Source organism: Pyrus communis, chromosome 5 (genome assembly GCF_041283825.1).
Source record: "Pyrus communis isolate YQ-2024b chromosome 5, ASM4128382v1, whole genome shotgun sequence".
Lineage (NCBI taxonomy): Eukaryota > Viridiplantae > Streptophyta > Magnoliopsida > Rosales > Rosaceae > Pyrus > Pyrus communis.
The window spans coordinates 9556616-9577721 of record NC_142569.1 but is presented as its reverse complement, the minus strand read 5'-3'; the positions used below and the strand labels follow the sequence as shown (position 1 = coordinate 9577721).

The window sequence follows — 21106 nt, the reverse complement described above, 5'->3', positions numbered from 1 at the left end:
CGACGACGCCGGAGAAGGAGACGGAATATTCCGTCAAGTCTGACGGAATATTCGTGACACCGTTGACGGAATCTGTCAAAACTGACGGAATATTCCCTACGGCGTCAGTTGACGCCGTCAGAGTGCCAGGCACGTGCCTGCGCGTGGCTGGCGCGTGTGGCCGTGCCTTGGCCGGCGCGTGGGGGCGCGTGCGGCGGTGAAAATTTTTTCTAAAAATTTGGGTGTGTTCCTGAGGTTGTGTAGAGCACGTTGGTATATTCATTTGTCCAATTTGAACAATGTATGAGAAGTTATTACGAGAGGTTGGTATGTGTTTTAAAATTAACGTTTTTGTAGTTGTTTCGCATATAGGTGATACGTATCCCGAGGACGAGCGTGGTCACTCGAGGCAGGGGGGCTACGACCCTTCCACATACCAGTGAGTGGGCTTTTGGTTTTCCGTATATACCTATATACTTATATTTTTCCCAGAAATTGATTTGAATTATTATTTGCCATATGCCATGCATTATATTATCGTTGGTTGTGCATCGTTAGTTACATTATTAGTTGCATATATATACATATGCATATTGGGTGCTGTGGACGCACAGGTAAGTGTCAGGTAAGTGTTATTCCTGTTTATATTCAGTAGTGGTTTGAGATGCTTAGAGAGCTCATAACCTGCACCCCTGGTGTTAGTGCTCCCGCCCAGAGTAGGGCACAGTCCTTCATGTGATGTTCACCTCCCGCACCACATGCTCAGCTTGGATCCAAGTTAGGTGCACAGTCCTGTTGTACAGACCACATTAGGTGGTTCCGACTCGTAGGTGAGCCGCGATTATTCGCACAGCCTTCACGTGATCGTAGCACTAGAGCGTTTATATGTTTTACACCCAGGCCTATCATACAGACCACTTTAGGTGGTTCCGACTCGTGGGCAGGTTTAGTATTGATATTGAGATTTGAGCTCTAGATGTAGCCGTACAGGTCACTTTAGGTGACTCCGGCTGCCAGATTATATGTTATTGATGTGATTTATACCTGAGCACTTGCATTTCATTATGAGGTTTCGACATGGCATATTCTTGAGCATGATTGGCATATCTATATACATACGTACATCTGTTATTTTCTGGGAAGTATACAGGTTTTACGGCGAGGGGTTAGAATGCATTTTACTAAATGGTTTTCGAAAAGCTTTGTTTTTGCCCACTCACGCTTTTGTTTTGCGCCCCTCCAGGTTCTAGTTGTCTAGCAGGTTCGGTGGTTTCCCAGAGGGCTTTCCCGGCATTACTGACAGACGATTCACCAGAGTAGGGTCACCTTCGGGTGTACTGTTGTTGCATCTTTTTCTTTTGGACTGCTTTAGGCTTGCTCTGAACTAGGTGTCGCACTTATTATTACTTACGGCAAAACTAGTTTTTATTTATTCGTATCACCATTTCCATTATTATTTTATTAGCTTCCGCACTGTGCACATGGCTTCTCACCTCCACGTGATGGCCAGCACGCCCTGGTCTCGATCGGGGTGTGTCACTTGCTTCCTTTTCATTGTAGCCCCGACTGATTAGGCTTAGAGCTCTTCCAGTGTAGGAAGGCCCCCCATGGCAATTGACAATTGAATTCCCCTACTGAATAGTAACTACCTTTAATGAACAGTAATTGCAATTTGCATCTCCATCCTTAAACTGAATAGCCATGACAATAGGTAATAAAATATTAGTATTTTTTAATTTTATAAAATAATAAAAATAATTTTATTTGTAATTTCGGATAGGATTTTTAACTGGTCTCGTTATGCCACGTGTCATTATCCAAAAATACAATTTTTGGTGATAGATTTCGATTAATTTTTTATCCAATTCTGTTGCGCCACGTGTTGTTACATTTTTAGAATCGTTGAAAATATTGAAATGTGGTGTACGGTGGGAGAAAATGGTAAGGTATTTATAAAAAGAAAAAAAGAAAAAAAAATTATAATTTTTTTTTTTTAAATTGTTTTCGGATTTTTAATTAGTTTTAAAAAATTTATTAACTTAATTAAAATGGACCGTCGGATTATAAAAAAATTGAAATCCAACAGTCCAGAATGAGACATGTGATAGCCCGTTCTGAAATAATTTACCGATAGCGCGGGAATGACGTTTTTGCCCTTACTCGTTAGTGATTGCGTGTGTGTGAAGGGGCTACGTTTTGGATCAATTGGGTTTCTTCCCATATATTTGGACCCAATGAGAGTTTGGGTTGGCTTTAGGGATTGGTTTAAACATACACACACACATCCACACATGCACACATGCATTTTTTTTTTTTCTTCTTCCTTTCCTGGTTCTATCTCTCTTATCTTTCTCGACATTTCTTCCATTTTCACCATGTTGTACAAACAGCATCACACCTCATAATTTTGGCACGGATCGAGGTTCCAAATACCCTCTTCGTGTTCCTTGCAACCTAACTAACACGTTCATACCCTTGGTTTGGCTTAGAACCCTCGAAAACCCTTTGAATCTATGGACTCCGTCGATCGTATTGTTCACATGCTCGTGATCGTGGAGGTTTTATCGAGTTTTAAGATCATAGGGAGTCTTAAATCTTTCTCACGAAGCTAGGAGAGCAAGTTTGAAGGATTTCAGACGTCGGGATAGCAAGTTCTAAAGTTGGCCTGATTTTATGAGATTTCTTTGACGAGTTTCCGGCATTTTTGGTGCTTCAAATTGGTATAAACTTCTTTCCCTTGTCCTAAGCTTCATTTTGACATAAATTTTGCGAAGTTTGGTTGAGAAAAGTGAGTTTGAAGATTTTCCAGAATCCGGCGACGCATCGGTGGCCGGCGCCGGATTCCAGTGACCTGAGGTAGGAGACAACGGAATATTCCGTCAAAGTTGACGAAATATTCCTAACGGAGACTAGCGGCATCAGGTTAAAGCTAACGGAATATTCTGGTTTTGACGAAATATTCCCTAACGGCGTTAGGGGTTCCGTCCATGTGCCAGGCACGTGCCTTGGCCGGCGCGCGAGGCTTTAGAAAAATTTTCTAAAAATATAGGGGTGTTCGTGGGATTGAGTAGAGCATGTTGGTATATTCAAACATCCTAATTGAGGAATGTATGAGAAGTTATTACCTAAAGTTGGTTATGTGCGTTAAATTGACGGTTTTGTAGTTGTTTCACATATAGGTGAGGACTATCCTGAGGATGTGCGCAGCCACGCGAGGCTCGAGGCCTACGACCCTTCTACGTATTAGTGAGTGGGTTTTTGTTTTCAGTACATATATATATATATATATATATATATATATATTATGATTGGTATTTTTCCAGAAATTACATTTTAATGGTTTTATAATTGAAATGCCATGTCGAATATCGTTGATATTATTATTGTGATTGTGTTGGTTACGCTTTGGTACCGCGGACGCTCAAGTAAGTCAGGTGAGTATGTTTGTTAGTGATAGTTGTGGTGATGACGAGAATGAATTATAGCTTATATTCCTGCACCTTAGTGTTTGTGCTTCGCCAGAGTAAGGCCTAACCTTCACGTGATCGTTCACCTCCTGCATCGTATGCTCGCCTTGGATCCAAGGCAGGTGTCAGCCTGTCGTACAAACCACTATAGGTGGTTTCGACTCGTAGGTGACTTGCAATACATCACACAGCCTTCACGTGATCGTAGCACTGAGCGTATTTATATACACCAGCCTGTCGTACAAACCACTATAGGTGGTTCCGACTCATGTGCAGGATAGTGGTTGAGGAGCTATAGATTCAGCCGTGTAGTCACTCTAGGTGACTCCGGCTGACGTGTTAATATTACCGGCATATTATGATTTGTTTATCTCAATTGCTTGATGCTTATAATGTTTGATTGGATATTTTGACATGGCATATTCTGGCATGGCATATTTGAGTTTTATCGTTTTTTTTTTACATGATTGGGTATACAAGTACATATAGTATTTCTGGGAAAGTATACGGGTTTTACAGAGAGTGGTAATAACTTGATATTGAAATGGTTTGAAAAATAAAAACTTTGTTTTTGCCCACTCATGTTTTCTATTTTGCGCCGCTCCAGGTTTTAGGTAGCGGTGACGTTGGTGGCGAACGAGGCATCGGGGCAGTTTTGACAGAGCACCCTCCATGTAGGATTTTCTAGTTATCGCTTGTGTAGTACTTGTTTATTCTGGACTGCACCTAGGATACTTGAACTTCTACTTTGCGTTTTTCCTTCCGTTTTCATCACTATCACTCACTGATCTTTTTATTGTGAATTATCTTGTCGGCTTTATTTCCTTGTATTTTCACTCTAATACTTTCGCACTGCGCACTGGGCTACGTCACCCTCACGTGACGGCTAGCACACCCCGATATTTGGATCAGGGTGTGTCAGGACATGTGGCCCACCCAAACATTTTTTATTTTTTATATTTTTCTAAAAAATTTTTAAAGCCAAAAAAACTAGACCGTTGATATGGAAATCAAACGGTTCAGATTCAAAGTGACTGAGTAGGGCTGACACGCGGGCCCCATCGTCTGAAAATTTGTCGTGATACGCTCCTCCACGCGCCTGACACAAATTTTTTTTATAACGTGGTTGATGTCAACCTTGCATCAGTCTCCCTCAAGCGCTTGGGCTTTGGACTCCCACCTGCCCTCTCCCACAGGCTCCCCCTTGCCCAATTACCCAAATGGCCTGGAGCTAGTTTGGGAGGGGATTGAGTTGCTTTTGTTCCCTGTCCACCGAGCTAAACAGCACACTGGATTTGCTCTTCAAGCGGAGAGATTCGGGCTGGAGCTAGTTTGGGAGGGGATTGGGTTGCTTTTGTTCCCTGTCCGCCGAGCTAAAGAGATTTGCTCTTAGAGCGGAGAGGATTTGTTGAGTTTTGGGAATTCAGTCACTCAATCGGTTGGGCAAATTAGGAGGATGGTGGACTTGCTTTAAGTGAGAGGTAGTTTTAAATAGAAAAACTCGTTATTAAAATTGATTCTGAGGATAAGTGATTTTGAGAAGCAGCAATTCGAAACGCGTTCAGCTTCCAAAACCCACAAATTTATGGCGAAAACTACTTAAATGTAAATAGTCCCAATTTCCGTGTAAATAATTAGACTTGTGTGGGCTGTTGTCATCGAAACTTGCCGCGACTCGTGATTTGTGACTAATGCATCTTCCCCCATCCCCTTCTCCCTCATCATCTCCTGCAATCTAGGGCTTTTCTCTTCCCACTCTCTCTCTCTCTCTCTCTCTCTCTCTCTCTCTCTCTAAAACACCCAGTTCTCCCAAACCCTGATGCAAACAACCATGGAGGGAGTCGAAGACGCCGCGTCGGTCATCAACTCCGCCAACACTCCTCCTCCGTTTCTCAATAAAACCTACGATATGGTGGATGACCACTCCACCGACGCCGTCGTCTCCTGGAGCAACGGCAACAACAGCTTCGTCGTCTGGAACGTCCCCGAGTTCTCGAGGGACGTCCTGCCCAAGTATTTCAAGCACAACAACTTCTCTAGCTTCGTCAGGCAGTTGAATACTTATGTGGGTATTTCTTCCCTTTCCTAAATTTTGATTCTTTTGTGCTTTTCTGCATTTGATTCTTGTTTTCGCGGTGATTCCGATTGGAACTGTTAAATTTGGAGTGGTTAAGCAGGATCAATGTCCGATTTGGTTTTGCAATTGTTATTTTGGCAAAAGGGTTATCGATTTCAAAGGTTGTAAATAAGTAAATTGTGAATTCTGTTTGTTTGTATTTATATCACATGATTTAAGCCATTGTTGTTGAATTGGATTCTTTGTCATTCACTGGGTTCCTTTGAGTCTATGCGATCACCATGTCATGTGATCGAGTAGAAAAGATTTCAATTTGTTTGGTTTTGTTTTGGACTAGTGGAAAACCTAGAAGGAAAAAGGACATTAGAGGTAGAACTACATTGAGATTTAAATTTCGAGCCAACTACTTATGCACAAACTGCCATATTTTACGTGTTTCTTTGAAAAATTTGTTCCGATTGCATTTTATTTACAATTGATGAAGATATTTTCTTTATAAAGTAAGACTGGAATTCTTTTTCTTTTCTGTTTTTGGTATTGAATCCATTCTGTATAAAGTGGAATGAAAATTTTCTTAGACGTGCTGATAATGTCCCGAAATTCCCATCTTATCTCGATGACTGAAAGGTTTTTTTCCCTTGCAGTTCATTAAAAACCTGGTGATAGGCATTGTGATCTTTTAAGCCAGTAGTTTGATTTTTCTACATGTCAACCTAGTTAGTGATGTGATAGTTTGACATGTTGAAAATGTTTCTCTGTACAAGGACGATGTAGTTATATGTATAATACAAAATGTAGTAATACATGTTGTCTGAACTCTTACAGATAACAGGTATCAAGTAGTGATCCAGTTTTGGTAAATACTTATTGGCATTGTTAATAAAAAAACTAGCGAGGTGTAATAATTCATATGAACTGGTATGTTCTTGAGGTTTGTTCCTTTCCTCTTCTTTTACTTTTAGAGGTTTTAAGTTAAGAATTACTTTTTTCTTCCTTTTTGATTCATACATTCCCATCAAGACTTACTGTTTTAGAGTATACATGATATCAGCTTCTCTTTTCTAGTTTTTTATTTTTGGTTTAGAAAAAAACATGAAAGGTGAAGTTAAGCTATTTTGTTTCTGTGGTTGCATTATCCATGTGAGTATTCATCCACAAATACATACATACATTTACATCTGTACTTATATACCAAATAGTCTCCTGCTCACAGTTGAACTAGAAAAAATGCTTGTTCACCAAGCAATATATCATAATCAAATGTCTAAAATATGTGTAAAGGAAGTTGTACTTGCGTTCATTATTGGAAATAAAGAAATAAATAGTGAGAGTAGAAAAAGAGGCAAAAGCTAAGGAGTTGCTCAGCAGCATTGGGCTGTTGGAGGTTGGAAACCACAACTAGGAGTATGAGAGGTGCTTGTTACCTAAGGCAAGATCATGAGATGAGAGAATCTGGCTCTGCCTTGTGCTCCAAAATAAATTTTAGTTTATGTTGTTTGTATAACTTCTAACTGACTATTTTCATTATATAGAATTAGTATTTATGTTTTCACATTCAATTTGCAGGGTTTTAGAAAGGTTGATCCAGACCGATGGGAATTTGCAAATGAAGGGTTTCTTAGAGGCCAGAAACACCTTTTGAAGACTGTAAGCAGGCGAAAACCAGCTCATGTACAGAGTCATCAACAACCACCACCTCAAGTGCAGAGCTCTCAGGTTGGGGCATGTGTAGAGGTTGTAAATCCTGGGCTGGAGGAAGAGGTTGAAAGACTTAAAAGAGATAAGAACACTCTTATGCAGGAACTTGTTAGGCTGAGGCAGCAACAGCAAGCAACAGATAATCAGTTGCATAATGTTGGGCAACGTATGCAGGGAATGGAGCAGCGGCAGCAGCAAATGATGTCATTTCTTGCAAAGGCTATGCATAGTCCCGGATTTTTATCACAGCTTGTACAGCATCAGAATGAAAACAATAGGCGCATCACTGGAAGCAATAAGAAAAGGAGACTCCCAAGGCAAGAAGATGAAATTTTAGTTGGGAACCTTGGCAGCAAAGTTCTTGATGGACAAATGGTGAAGTACCAGCCTTCAATGAATGAAGCAGCAAAAGCAATGCTGCGGCAGATCTTGAAGATGAATACATCTCCAAAGCTGGAACCATCATTGATCAATCCTGATGCTTTCCTAATTGATAATGTTCCTTCCAATGCAACAGATAGTAGGAACACCTCTAGTCGGAACTTAGGGGTGACCCTCTCAGAGGTTCCACCAATTTCTGCAGAGTGTTATATGCCTGAAGAGTCTAGATTTCCTGTCAGTTGTCATTCTACAGCCATTTCTGAGATCCAGTCTTCCCCTTATGCGGTTGCCAACTCTGCTAAAGAAACTCAAGTTTTGGAAGAGAACATGCATAATTTTCAACAAGATACAGCTATCCCTGAACTAACTCAAATGCAAGGTATTGTTTCAGAAAGCAATGTGGAAATCCCCAATGCAAACTTCATCAGCTCTGAGACTGGGAATGCAGGATACATGGGCATGTCAGCAGGTTTGGATGGGAGACTGTCTACAGATATTGAACCATTTTCTCCTGAGCCTGATTCTGATGCCTTGCCAGATGGGGTCTCTAGCCTTCCAAGCATTAACGATATCTTCTGGGAACAATTTCTTACAGCAAGCCCACCGCCCGGTGACACAGATGAAATTAGTTTGAGTTCCGATGATGGAGTGGCTGTGAATCAGGATTTGCAGTTGGGGAAGGAGAATGGATGGGAAAAGAGTCAACATATGAATCACATCACTGAACAAATGCAGCTCCTTGCATCGGGGAGCAGAACTGGTTGATCTCATCTTTCCAATTGTATATACATGTTTCTTGCTTATCAAGAGGTAAATTTACAATCCACCATTTACGGTTAAAAGATTGTGAATAGTTACCTTCCCTCAATATCAACCGTACCGAAGGCAGTCAACCACTCACGGTTGATCTTAAAGATGAAAACGTGTGTGGCTTTGCATGGATAACTTTTAGCTTTACAACTTATCTCTTCACCTATGCATCAATATATGCAATAATAGCTGTATTACTTACTCCTTAACACACAAAAACTAGCTTAAATAGCAACATTGGTTTCCAATTTGTATGAGCGATGATGTGCAATGCTTCTGATGCTACTATTTTCAAATCCCAGTCTAGTGAGGACTCTTCTTTTTTTGAGCTCCGACCGAACATCTGTTGCCTTTTATCCTTGGAACTATTTTTCACTCGATCTGTTAGCAATTCAATTATGCTGCAGGAATATTAATATTGAGTTTCCAATTTTGCAATTTTTATGATGTTTGCACAGGTTGATGTTGTGCCCTGATGAGCAGGAAAATCTTGTATTCAAAAGACTACTGACCACCTAGGATCCAAGTTTAAGGAACTCTTATCCGCCGTGTTGTATCCGGAATACCGGTATTTCTTGTTGCATTTTTGTCCAAGACCTTTACGGGCGCATATAGTGAAGTTTATTGTCACTAATCTAATAAGCGGCCTATCCTGTTCCGGGTTAGACGTAAATAGGTTGGGTGGTTGTTACTAATTAGGCATGGAGTTTTTCTTGTTTATTTGCATACGTGTATGTTATGTGCCTCTTATGAGGGAGAAACTTTTCGGTGGGCTGGGAACTTGGTCTAATGCATCAAGTGTCATGATATAAAACTATATGAAAATTGAGCTTAATGCTAATGGCATGTTGAATCAAAGTAAAATGTTGGATCCTGGTTACGGATCGTTCATGGCTTACTAATCATAGAGGAATTAAAACCCAAAATTAAGAATTTTAATTTTCGAATTTGGAGGAATTTTACTTTTGAAGCCAAGTGGTATTTTGATATCTGGGGAAGCTTGCTATCGGGAATTCATTATTTTACTTGCACTCTTAAAAGAAAAAATTAGATTCCCCCACATCTCTTTCGCAGGTTTTAGACTTCATTCGTTTTAAATATTTGGGAAAGGGATACTCTCCGGATCCCTTCCACCAAGGCCACAAATCCGGACTTTTGAAATTTGATCCAACAGTTAAAGTTATTATAACTTCATCATCAAGGTATATAATTTTTTTTCTTTTTCCTGAATCTTTTATTGGATGCAATCGTTTTTTGGTTTTTTGGTTTTTTTTTTTTTTTTTTTCGGAGGGACTATGTTTTGTTTGCATACGAGTGTTTTGTCGTTTTTGTTTGCATATTTCAGTTTTGACTATTTGCAAATAGTATTTCTCAATAAATAATGAAAAATGGGTCTCTGCTTTTTGTGAAAAAGGGAAATGGTGTGTTGTGAGTGATTGAATAATATTTACATTGCAATTAATAAAGCTAGCATGAATTGTGGTCAAGTCAATTGTAAATTATCCAAAATGACAATATGATTGGTAACGCTCTGGCTACGGCAACCAGCAATCTGTGATGTTGTGAAGATAACAATTTTAGTGTTTTTGGATTGAAAGCCTTTATTAAGAATGCCAAACTAATAAATTTATTGAAAAATTACAAGATCTAAAAAATTTGCAGATTTGAAAATGTGTAAAATTGTATACACAAAGCGTAAGGATTGATGATCATGGTTGGTTAAGAAAATTGGTTTTCTTATGTTAATCGTTGGACAAAAAGCTTAGTGGGACTGATGGAGAGTATAATTTTAAAGAGAGTATATGTATGGATTTAGGTGACAAAATAGATTGAATACGAAGGCAACAAATTGGTTGCTGACAGTGCGATAGGGAGAGGTTTGCTAAGAGACTGAGATTTCATAGATGGAGGTATCTTTGTTTAAATATTTTTGAAAACAACAGTGTTGTAAAATGATAAAAGAAAGAGATTTTCTTAACTGATCAAATTGTTTATCATGACTAGCTTGCCTCTTTTGGGTTAATAAATGTTATATGCATTTTTAATATGTTAATTACAAAATTTTGCAAATGGCCCTTTACCACAATAGTGGAAAGGAGTTGAGCCATTGCATGACAGCGTTGGTTCGAACACCGTCAGTGTTTAATCTAACAAATCTATCATTTGACGAAAAAAAAAAATTACAGAATTTTCTTTATATTTTTCAAATTTATCAGGTTTAGGACTGTAATGGTTAAATCTAATGAAGTTTTTGGAATTTTCTAATCAACAGTATTTTCGTTCGTTGCAGGGTTTGGTGATTCTACTATTGAACTGCACAGAGTTGAGAAGGGAAAAAAAAAAAGACCATTTTGTTGGCAATCAATCTAAAGACATAATAGAAAAGGTATGAATAAAATTCCTTTGATGAAATCTCAAAAAATTTAATTCGTGTTTATTGTCTGTTTTCTTATTTATTGGTTATCAATGAACTTGCCGTTGTTTCCGGACATCAAACATTCCAAATTGTATTTGTTTGGCAAATTGACCTCTGTGTCGTGTGTAACCATGATGATTAGTCGTGGTAATTGAGTATCAATTTATAGGTGTTGTCCTTTTTGTTGATTGTTTGGGGTTAGGGTTTAGGTTTATAAACGATAAATATTCCAAATCCTAAAAATGTAGTCTGGCTATGCTTCAGTTATAAGGAGTAGTTTTATACATCTGTTATAAACTCATGACCTTTTGATTTGATGAAATCATATCACATATTACACCTTTCAACTTGCTCTTTTAATTTATCATTCTACCGATTTTTATCTTTGTACCAATTTTTATCTTTTTTTTTTTAACACCTCTCCTTTTTTTCTCATTCAAATATGCATTACCGATGCTTTGTTATACAGCTAGCTCTCTGCTTTTGTTGCCTACTATCATTTTCTACCCATGTCTTTTTTTATCCAGCAATTACATAATTTCTCATTGCGTTTGCTTAAAAAATTGCAGAAAAAATCTGTGCCGATCAAATTAGTAAAAATCCTGAACAAAAAAAGATAATCCCAATTCACAGTTTTGACAATAGTTCAACTAACATCATTTTTCTTCACTATTTCAGTTTGAAAATCTATTCATTTTCCTTTCAGGCTGAACCAACAAGTTTCCAGGATACACATTTTGGCATCTGCTTAGCATCTGGGCAGAACCTAGACCAACCTCTCCCATGATAAGTAAATTTCATTTCATACATAACCTTTTTTTATAATCATAACACCATGATACAATGTGCTACTATTGTAATAGAACTTTTTACATGTTCTATAGACTTAAAACATGTAATCATAAATATTTTGCTTGCAGAGTTATAATTGCATGTCTCATTGTTTGCCAGCAAAGACTATAAGCTTCATGTCAACCTTCCGAACACGTTTTGTGATGGTAGATTGAAGGACTAACAAGCACTTCAATGATGATCTACCGAGCTTCTATCATCGTAGTGCTGAAAGTATTCTCTGAACATGGAAGCGTCCTCGATGGTGATTCATGAACGCTTCGTTCAGTGTAAAAACCAGGCTGCTTTGGAGGCGGCAAGGCAACATCACTGCTCAACATCAAAACCACAGATGACATGCTTGGTCTATCCTCAGGTACTCTTTGCACACATAACATCCCTACATGAAGACACCTTTGTTGGAACTTTACAATTAGCAAGAACCCTAAATCACAATCCACATACATGTATCTGAACAAGAGTTTGGTTATCAATTCAACCCATATGCATTTGATGGAGAGAAATAAATAACTACTCACCTTTGGCTGCTGTATATCTGATAAAGTCGTAAAACGGTGAATAAGGAAGAATCTTCTACTCAATGGGGACCTTATGTTCTCACTAGAATAGGCCTAGTTTCCGTATAGAACCATTTCCTCTTGAGCAGGGACCATTCCATGTATAGATGCTGATCCAAACTGCATTCCACCTATTATGGACAGCAGTTGGTAACTGAAAGCACTACTCAATCCTTAGAGACGTGGGGCTTTCCATCACTTCAACATGTTTGCCTTAAGGTCCTACTTTAAAGGAAGTTAACCTAATAATTAACTCCAACTGATTATAATTATAATGTGACAATTCCTTATCATGATTTGTAGAGTCCAAATAAGATTCCAACATTCTCCCACTTTGGACTTTACTAATCATGTTTATTCATCAACATTACAACGAGCATCAGTTCCTTAGTGATCACTTGAGTTAATTAACCATTCCTCACACATCTGTCATGGCTAATTTAGAAGGTCGAACTCCAGAAAACTTTGCACAATAGTTAGTGCAGGCACTCTGGAATCACAATCTTCTTCACTAACCATACATGATGCTATAAAACATGTCAGTGAAACCGAGAGTTTTGCCATTTTACTCCCACAAAAAACAACCCTGTCTGTCTTGATGAAACTGTCATTCATCCGCTTCATCAACCACTACCTTAAGGTTGCTGCAGTTTTAACAAGCCACCCTCAGCTATCTTGCACACTGAAAAAGAATTAAAACCACTTGAAAATTTTAAACAAGCAACCAACGCCACAAGGGAGTAATACAATGCCTAAACGTTCCCATAGCCAAAACTTATCAATAAACAATAATTCATGTCAATACAATACATGGAATTAAACACCAAGTTCCATTCATTGGCAGTAAACAGCTATAAAGTAAACAAACAAGATTGGAAGTTCACTCCCACATATATACTAAATCAAATGATTCCGATACTCCCATCTTTGCAACGTGCTCTTTAAACATTGTTACTTTGGTCCTTTATCAAACTCCAATGAGTTTGCCAATATACTTCTAGTGAAGAACAAATTCTTTTATATGCAATTAAACTAGTTATTCAACAAATAACCGTGACATGCAACTATGAATTGGATTGAAAACACAATAGTCTTAAACAGAAATAACATAGGACAAACAACACTCCCACTAATTTAGCATATCAACAACTTAATGTCTAAAAAAACTTTCTTATAGCAGTAGAATTAGCCAATTTCTAACTGGTTAGCCACAATGATTCTTTATTGAACACATCCTTTAAATAAACCAAAGGAATCCTTACGGCATAAGCGTACATTAGGTTAATATGCAAAACAATATAGAATTATTTTAATCTACAACATCATAACTTGATTGAAGAACAACACTTTTGATAAAATTTTGAAACATGCACGCTTTACTAGCCACTTTACTACGTCAATCAGTTTATACATAAGCATATTACCATTAAATTTCCTAAGCATGCAAATTAATCACAATCTTAATAAAAGAATATCACAGTCTGTCCTCCACAAGATATCTCATCTATTTCTTGGCATTCGTTTCAACATGTACGATGGATACCCAAAATATATAATCAAACAGTAAGGGATAATTAGACCTACAGAGATATAGGTATTAATTAATTTTAGGTCTTATTAACGTCATACTCATTATTAAAGATCAACATGCAACCATCCAAGGCAACCATATGCAAGAGACAGAAGATTGACAATGCACACATACATCATATACTTATGCAACTTAAACATGTTATCATTGTCAGAAGCATGATTTAACGGTAATTCTTTCAACAATCAGTTGCTAATATATTACACATACATTCAACATAGAAGGAAACCTTAATACATATGCTAAAACTTTAGTTCATTTTCATGTGTTAGGACAATACAAAAACAACTCCCACATACATTTAGAACACAATGCCTATGGAACAATTTAATGAGTATGTAGCCCAAAATTTTTTACTTTTATTCTCCCACTTGGGAAAACACTCCTTCACCAATATTACTCATAAAATACATATTCAATAGGTACTAAATTATCAGAAAGTAGCAGGAAGTACGGTGCTGGAAAAACTTGCACCAGTGGTAACACATTGTCAAGAGCTACGCTGAGTTTTGGAAGAGTCTGTACCCAAATGGAACAGGGGTGTGGAGTTCTACTGAAAACTCATGGCACACAGGGTCAAAACATATTATTACTATGACTCATTGAGTGAAAACTAGATGCAAACATATTTCAGGGGTCGGTATCGAGTATCATACCGAATACAGTTTCTATGTCATGCTTCCAATAAAATTGATCCCCAAAACAGCAGAATCATTGGTACAGAAAACATACCCAAAAACTATGAATTTCGCCTTCTTCATCTGCTCCGCTATATATTAATTTTCATTATTTATGCATGATTATGTTACACCTTTGGGCAAGAAACATAAACCGCCATAATTTGATAATAGATTATGTAACCTTATTGTATAATAGTCATGTAAAAGATTAAGAAAACAACCGAGATTTCAAGTCTTTGGACAAGAAAACAGTCAACTTAATTCTCTTAAAAATGTTATACCCATCTCAACCCATTCATACATTCCTCTCTTTGGAAAAGAATATTGACATGTTATGAGTTTTTAAAACCATAATTTACATAATCCAATTCCTGAAGTCTTTTCACTTTGGTGAACAACATATGTACACAAGTCTGCATTGCGAAACCTCACTCATATATTTTTCCTGAAGAAGTAGAGGTTAATGCAGAAAATATTATCGTAGAAGACTTTATATTTATACAATTAACATTGATGTATTAATCTGTTAAGAATAAAAAACATCAACCCTACATGCAAGTTTTATTTATTTTTATTTATTTTTTTTATTTTTTTATTTTTTTTTCAGCCTAAGAACTAACGTTGATTCTTACTACAGTACTATAGGACACATCAAAAAATCCATTTACAATCTCAATTTCATTCTTTAAACACAAAGATAAATATTAGTGCCCGGTTTCTAATTAAACCTTTTTGCCAAGCTATCACTAAAACAACAAATGCGAGCTACATAATGATTATGCCCAACCCTTGCATTGTAAGAAGATATATATGATTCTGTACATTCACAAGTCAATTTAATGGAATTTAGGGTTAGCCACATGCATAGATTATAACTCAACATAACTGCAAGTTTTTGGAACGAAGAGCAAAGAGCAAACCTGATGAAGCCGGAGAGTTGATAAATAATCAATTGACACAGCAATGTAACACCTTTGGGCATGATACACAACTGTAATTTTTGCATATCATACTGATATGCACCCTTATTATGTAGCCTTTTTAATCAAAGCTCAAGTTTCAACTAATACTCTAATCTTTGGAAAAGAATATAGTTGGCTCAAAACTCATTAAAAAACCTTTATGATGATTTATAAAACCAACCGGCCAACATATTTACCCGTTGTGGATTATGAACCACAATTCCATGCAACCTCCTTGATAAACAAAATTTCCTTAAAACCCCACTTTGGTGAAAGTTCTACAAACATTTGTTTAATGGTTTAGTAGCATGATTATTTGTCTAGTTAGACATGTTGCAGCCTTGGCATCATTCTTGTTGGAGTTTGATTCCTTTTTCTCTCTGCCTTCTTTATGTCATCTCTGCTTTTCTTGAAATTCCACCGAAAGGAAAGCTCCACAGAAACTCCAACAATTCCTGAGGAAGACTTACCAAGAAAAGCATTAATGTGAACAATTATAATGAAAAAAAAAAAAAACAATTATAATCAAAACCAAAGAAAGCTTTAACCAGAAAACCATTAAAGCCATGTACATTAGTCCACTAAGCTTGTGCCATTCGTGCTATGATAGGCAACCAAGCAATCTTCTAGACCAACCCCATTGCTGCTCGGCTTTTGCTGAGTTTTCTTCCTCCTTCGCGATGCCCTTAACGATGCCGTTGTTGTACCTTGGCTCCCAAATTGACGGCTTTAGTTTCCTTTAACATTAAAGGATAAGCACTTGGCATGCCTTCCCTCATTCTCTCCATTTAGTCAAAACAACCATCTGACATTTCCTTTTATTAATCCACAAAGTCACACATGCATAATTCCATGTGTTTATGTGATTAACATTGATGCTTCTTTCCTGCTTTCGACTTGCTTCTGGAACACCCTTTTACTTTGCACGCCTACACTCCAATCAATTTGGTCTTCGGTCTTTAATTGTTGCCAACTCAATTATATGAGCCAATTAATCACAACATGCCTCCCCTCATATCTTCGATAGTTGACTAGCGCCACTGATGCTTGCGTGGCCTAATGCTCTCGGGTGTACGCGACCTTTTGATACGGGCGGTCACGGTTTCTGTACCGGATTCTTTTACGATTTCGGTCTCTTTCTCGTTCTCAGAGGGTTCATGTTTTTGAAGGAGAGGCCCAAGTTGATTCCGGTGTTTTCACCATAGAATCAAACGTGATCACAGTACCCAAAAGAAAACCAATGAACATTAATCAAAGAATTATAATGCCCAGGATCAAAATATAATCAACACAATAGTAATTAAAAGAATTGAATTTAGGGTGAGCTAATACATGCTCTGATACCAAATGTTGGAACTTTACAATTAGCAAGAACCCTAAATCACAATCCACATACATGTATCTGAACAAGAGTTTGGTTATCAATTCAACCCATATGCATTTGATGGAGAGAAATAAATAACTACTCACCTTTGGCTGCTGTATGTCTGATAAAGTCGTAAAACGGTGAATAAGGAAGAATCTTCTACTCAATGGGGACCTTATGTTCTCACTAGAATAGGCCTAGTTTCCGTATAGAACCATTTCCTCTTGAGCAGGGACCATTCCATGTATAGATGCTGATCCAAACTGCATTCCACCTATTATGGACAGCAGTTGGTAACTGAAAGCACTACTCAATCCTTAGAGACGTGGGGCTTTCCATCACTTCAACATGTTTGCCTTAAGGTCCTACTTTAAAGGAAGTTAACCTAATAATTAACTCCAACTGATTATAATTATAATGTGACAATTCCTTATCATGATTTGTAGAGTCCAAATAAGATTCCAACAACCTTAACATTTCATATATGTTCCACGAATCACAAAATGTCTTATCGATCAGTTCTAGTGGTTTATCTTGAATCCATAGTATCCATGCCTTAAAACAAATTGAAACATGTATGATATGTTAGTGGCCTAATATGTAAAAGGGGCTTTGCTGCAGACCTTCAACACTGTTAAATGGCATGTCATTACAAGACGTGCTTCGAAGAGCACCGTCTAATTCACTATTCTTTTTAATGTAAAATATCATAACCTTGTTGGTTAAACTTGCATGTCCAAGAAGGTTGTGGTCATGATTTGGATGACGAAATACCCTGTTCTTCTTCCTACTCAACATCTCGAGCAGTATGACTCCCAAGCCAAACACATCAGATTTCATCGAGAAAATTCCATCTGCTGCGTATTCCGGAGACATATAACCATTGCCAGATCAATATGCAGTGACCAGTGAGAGAGAATTTCAAAAGCAGAACAATAAAATTATAAACCACAAAACAAGTCTAAGCATGCTTACTAGGTTCCAACCACTCTGTTTGTATTGGCCTGACTTTGGTCACCGCATAATGTTTTAGCCAGGCCGAAGTATGAAATCTTCGTGTTCATATTATTATCTAGCAGAATATTACTACATTTCAGATCTCGATGTATAATCCTTAATCTAGAGTCTTGGTGAAGATAAAGAAGCCCTCGAGCAACTCCACTGATAATGTGGAAGCACTTAGGCCAGTCGAGCAATTTTTGTCCCTCCTGATCTGAAGAAACTTTAAGCCTGTTATTTCAGTGCCACATTGAATCCTAGTATAATAAGGTTGAAAATTTAAGGATCATACCAAAAATATAGAAGTCCAAGCTTTTGTTGGGCATGAATTCATATATTAGAATCTTTTCTTCTTTTTGAATGCAACAACCGAAAAGCTTAACAAGATTGCGATGCTGAAGTCTGGCTATGAGTATAACTTCAGTTTTGAACTCTCTCATTCCTTGTCCGGAATTCTTTGAAAGCCTCTTTACTGCAATTTCTTTTCCTCCTATCAGTGTACCCTATGGACCATCATTTCGAAAAGGCTTAAATTTTGTATAGCAATTTAGCTAATTTTGATTGCATGAATTTATGTTACCTTGTACACAGGTCCAAAGCCACCTTCTCCCAGCTTGTTGCAGCTTGAAAAGTTGTCAGTGGCTTTAGCTATGGTGGTCAAGTCAAACAGTGGTAACTCCATCTCTTCCCCGTCTTCTCCGAGGTACTCGTCTCTGCAATCCTTTCTTCTGTGTCCTGGAATAGTAGGAAATTAAATACTACCTTATCTAATGCATTTTTAATGTGTCTGAAAATGGTTACCTTCATATCTGAGTTTCTTCTTCCGTATGTACAATATTGTTCCAACAAGCAATCCCACGAGAAAAACTGCAGAGCTGAGGAGAATTGCTAGTAGCTGTCTCTTGTTGAAATTGCTCTTTTTCTTAACATGATCTGAAATATCCGTATAAAACGAACTTTGCATGTGCTCGTAGTGTTGCAGTAACTGTGGTTCTTCTAACACTAGCTTATTTAAACCCTAATTTGCATAATTGCAGATAAAGGTCTTAAGACGTACCTAGTTCTGAAGCTGCCATCCGTATATAGAGGTCTTGACCACTGCCGGGAGTGAATTCTTTTATGTCGATGAGGTTACCAAACCAATGTACGCAGCCACTTCCTCCCTCCCTGATGTCTAGATTTGCACACGCCGTGCAGGAGCAGTTTCCCCAACATAATCCCTTGCATTCCGCCAGGCTCATGCTTTTATCAAACCATGAGGAAGATGTGTCTGGCAATTTAATCCCACTATACTTTACGAAGCCATCTCCATCGCTGCAGGCCAACGGAGTCCTTCGAACACAACCATCAGACCAATATCCCGAATTCCAATCTTTCAAAGATTTTGGTACAAATCCCTTCAAGCATGCACATATTGCAGAGTTACTATTGATACTGCAACTAGAAAATGGACCACACAAGGCATAACTTTCACACCGATCTGTTAGGAATGTAAGGGCAAGTTCCCAACTCTGTGTTTGGTACACCCATGTGAACCGCTCTATGACCCCTGATGAGTTCAATACATATCTCGAGAATGCTGACATGTTCTGGAGCCTGTACTCATAATAGACCTCATCCTTGTTCATCACAAATTCAGACCCGGATATTGGATTTGGTTCTCTGACACCATATCCGTATGCTGTCAAATAAAGGCCATTCCATGACCTTCCTCTGGCTTGTATCTTAGCTCCTTTCACAATAAAAAATTGTGGTAAGCCACGCTGATCCATTCATGCCGAAAACTCTCCCGGAGCTCTGTGCTATTCCAAGACGATACATACCTCTCAAAACCGGTAACCAAGTCCCAACCAAGATTCATTTCCAGTAGGAATGTGTCACAAGGATATTCAAAACTCTGCCACAAGAAGTTATCGGGGTTAGTTTCTTTCCCATCTTGTACCACAAGATTTCCAGAATCCAATAGTTGCGATATAGGATTCCCCGCAATTCTTGATGAATTCGATGACCACACAATGCTGTTTGAGCTATTCAGGAGGACTAGAACTCCTTGCTCAGTGAGCTTCAAAAGTCCTGAAGAATCACCAAGTGGTGTTCCTCTGTTGGCTACCCACACAACTGCATCAGTAGAAAAAGTGTACCATATTCCCAAGTACCGACTTTTCGATTTACCAGGGCTAAAGAATCCCAGTTCATAGCTTCCACCTACTGAAACCAGAGTTTCGCCATCTCTTATATATCCACTCGGAGTGATCCTGACAAGTGCAGTTGCAGCTGAGATTCTTAGGAGGGAGAATAAGAAAAACAAGCACATAAAAAAACTTGTCAAGGCTTGCATCGTTGTTATGAGATTGCATGCTCTATCCAAAGAAATTAATACAAAAAATTATGCAAAGAAGATGGAAAAATCAAAGTAAATTCAAATACTTGGGTCTCTTGATTGACCCAGCACCTTTGGTTTGGAAAGTTAAAAAAAAAAAAAATTGTGCAAAAAAATTAATTATTAAAAAATATTGTTAAAATGACGAAAATACCCCTGTCTTATTCGATGCATTATTTTGGGATTCTTTTGAATTTTTTTTTAATCTTGGGGGCATTTTTGTTCAAATATTTTTGTAGAAGCTTGATGACACCAAAAACACTATTCACCTTTGTGTTGGCTTTGTATATAAGATTCTTTAAAGTAATTTTATATATATTGTTGATTGGTACGTATATATTATGTCAATCATATTTTTATTATGTATTTATAAAAAATAAAAAAGATCGATTACCAAATGAAGACGTACCATTGCCAAATGAAAGCTATCGAAGACAAACTAAATCATATCAACACTAAATTAAAACATATTGATGCCAAATGAAGAAGTACCAATGTGAAATGAAACAACCCAAGTGCAACCCGAACTGTGAGTTTAGAGCATCTCCAAAGGATATGTCAAATATAGCATGTCAAAATTTTATATGATGGTTGATATGGCAAATTGAATACAAATGCTAAATTGTCACATCCCAGCCCAGGGCGGATCACTTCCCGAGCCTGCTCCACCACTGTAGCACAATATTATCCGCTTTGGACTTACCATTCCCTCACGGTTTTGTTTTTGGGAACTCACGAGCACTTCCCAGTGGGTCACCCATCATGGGATTGCTCTCGCACGAACTCGCTTAACTTCGGAGTTCCGATGAACTCCGAAGCCACTGAGCTCCCAAAAAACCTCTTGCTAGGTAGGGATGGGAATATACATATAAGGATCACTCCCTTGGGCGA

General features: G+C 37.9%; 1 protein-coding gene, 1 long non-coding RNA gene and 1 pseudogene across 6 annotated transcripts; 2 read left to right on the top strand and 1 right to left on the bottom strand.

The window, feature by feature from the left end:
* The first annotated feature begins 5059 nt into the window (after positions 1–5059).
* On the top strand, positions 5060–10793 carry LOC137726585 (heat stress transcription factor A-1e). Of its 3 annotated transcripts, none has more exons than XM_088694196.1 (3): positions 5060–5511; positions 7090–8412; positions 10703–10793. In XM_088694196.1, exons 1-2 carry the CDS (start codon positions 5266–5268, stop codon positions 8365–8367), a joined length of 1524 nt encoding a protein of 507 aa, XP_088550322.1. In that variant the 5' UTR covers positions 5060–5265; the 3' UTR covers positions 8368–8412; positions 10703–10793. The 3 variants fall into 3 exon arrangements, with proteins under 3 accessions (XP_088550322.1, XP_068321622.2, XP_068321621.2); XM_068465521.2 differs by lacking the exon at positions 10703–10793 and adding an exon at positions 8871–9270; XM_068465520.2 differs by lacking the exon at positions 10703–10793 and having other exon boundaries at positions 5061–5511; positions 7090–8752.
* A 725-nt stretch (positions 10794–11518) lies between these two features.
* LOC148696718 (uncharacterized) lies at positions 11519–19064 on the top strand. Of its 2 annotated transcripts, none has more exons than XR_015962528.1 (4): positions 11519–11618; positions 11780–12035; positions 18427–18538; positions 18873–19064. It is a non-coding gene; the product is annotated as an uncharacterized LOC148696718 (long non-coding RNA). The 2 variants fall into 2 exon arrangements; XR_015962527.1 differs by having other exon boundaries at positions 11533–11618; positions 11749–12035.
* Positions 11863–20292, bottom strand: LOC137724717 (G-type lectin S-receptor-like serine/threonine-protein kinase At4g27290; annotated as a pseudogene). The gene is made up of 8 exons (XR_015962525.1): positions 18893–20292; positions 18637–18768; positions 18416–18570; positions 18128–18338; positions 17813–18049; positions 17569–17720; positions 17306–17391; positions 11863–12073 (listed from the first exon to the last, which is right to left on the bottom strand). The product of XR_015962525.1 is annotated as a G-type lectin S-receptor-like serine/threonine-protein kinase At4g27290 (transcript).
* Between the last annotated feature and the right edge of the window lie 814 nt (positions 20293–21106).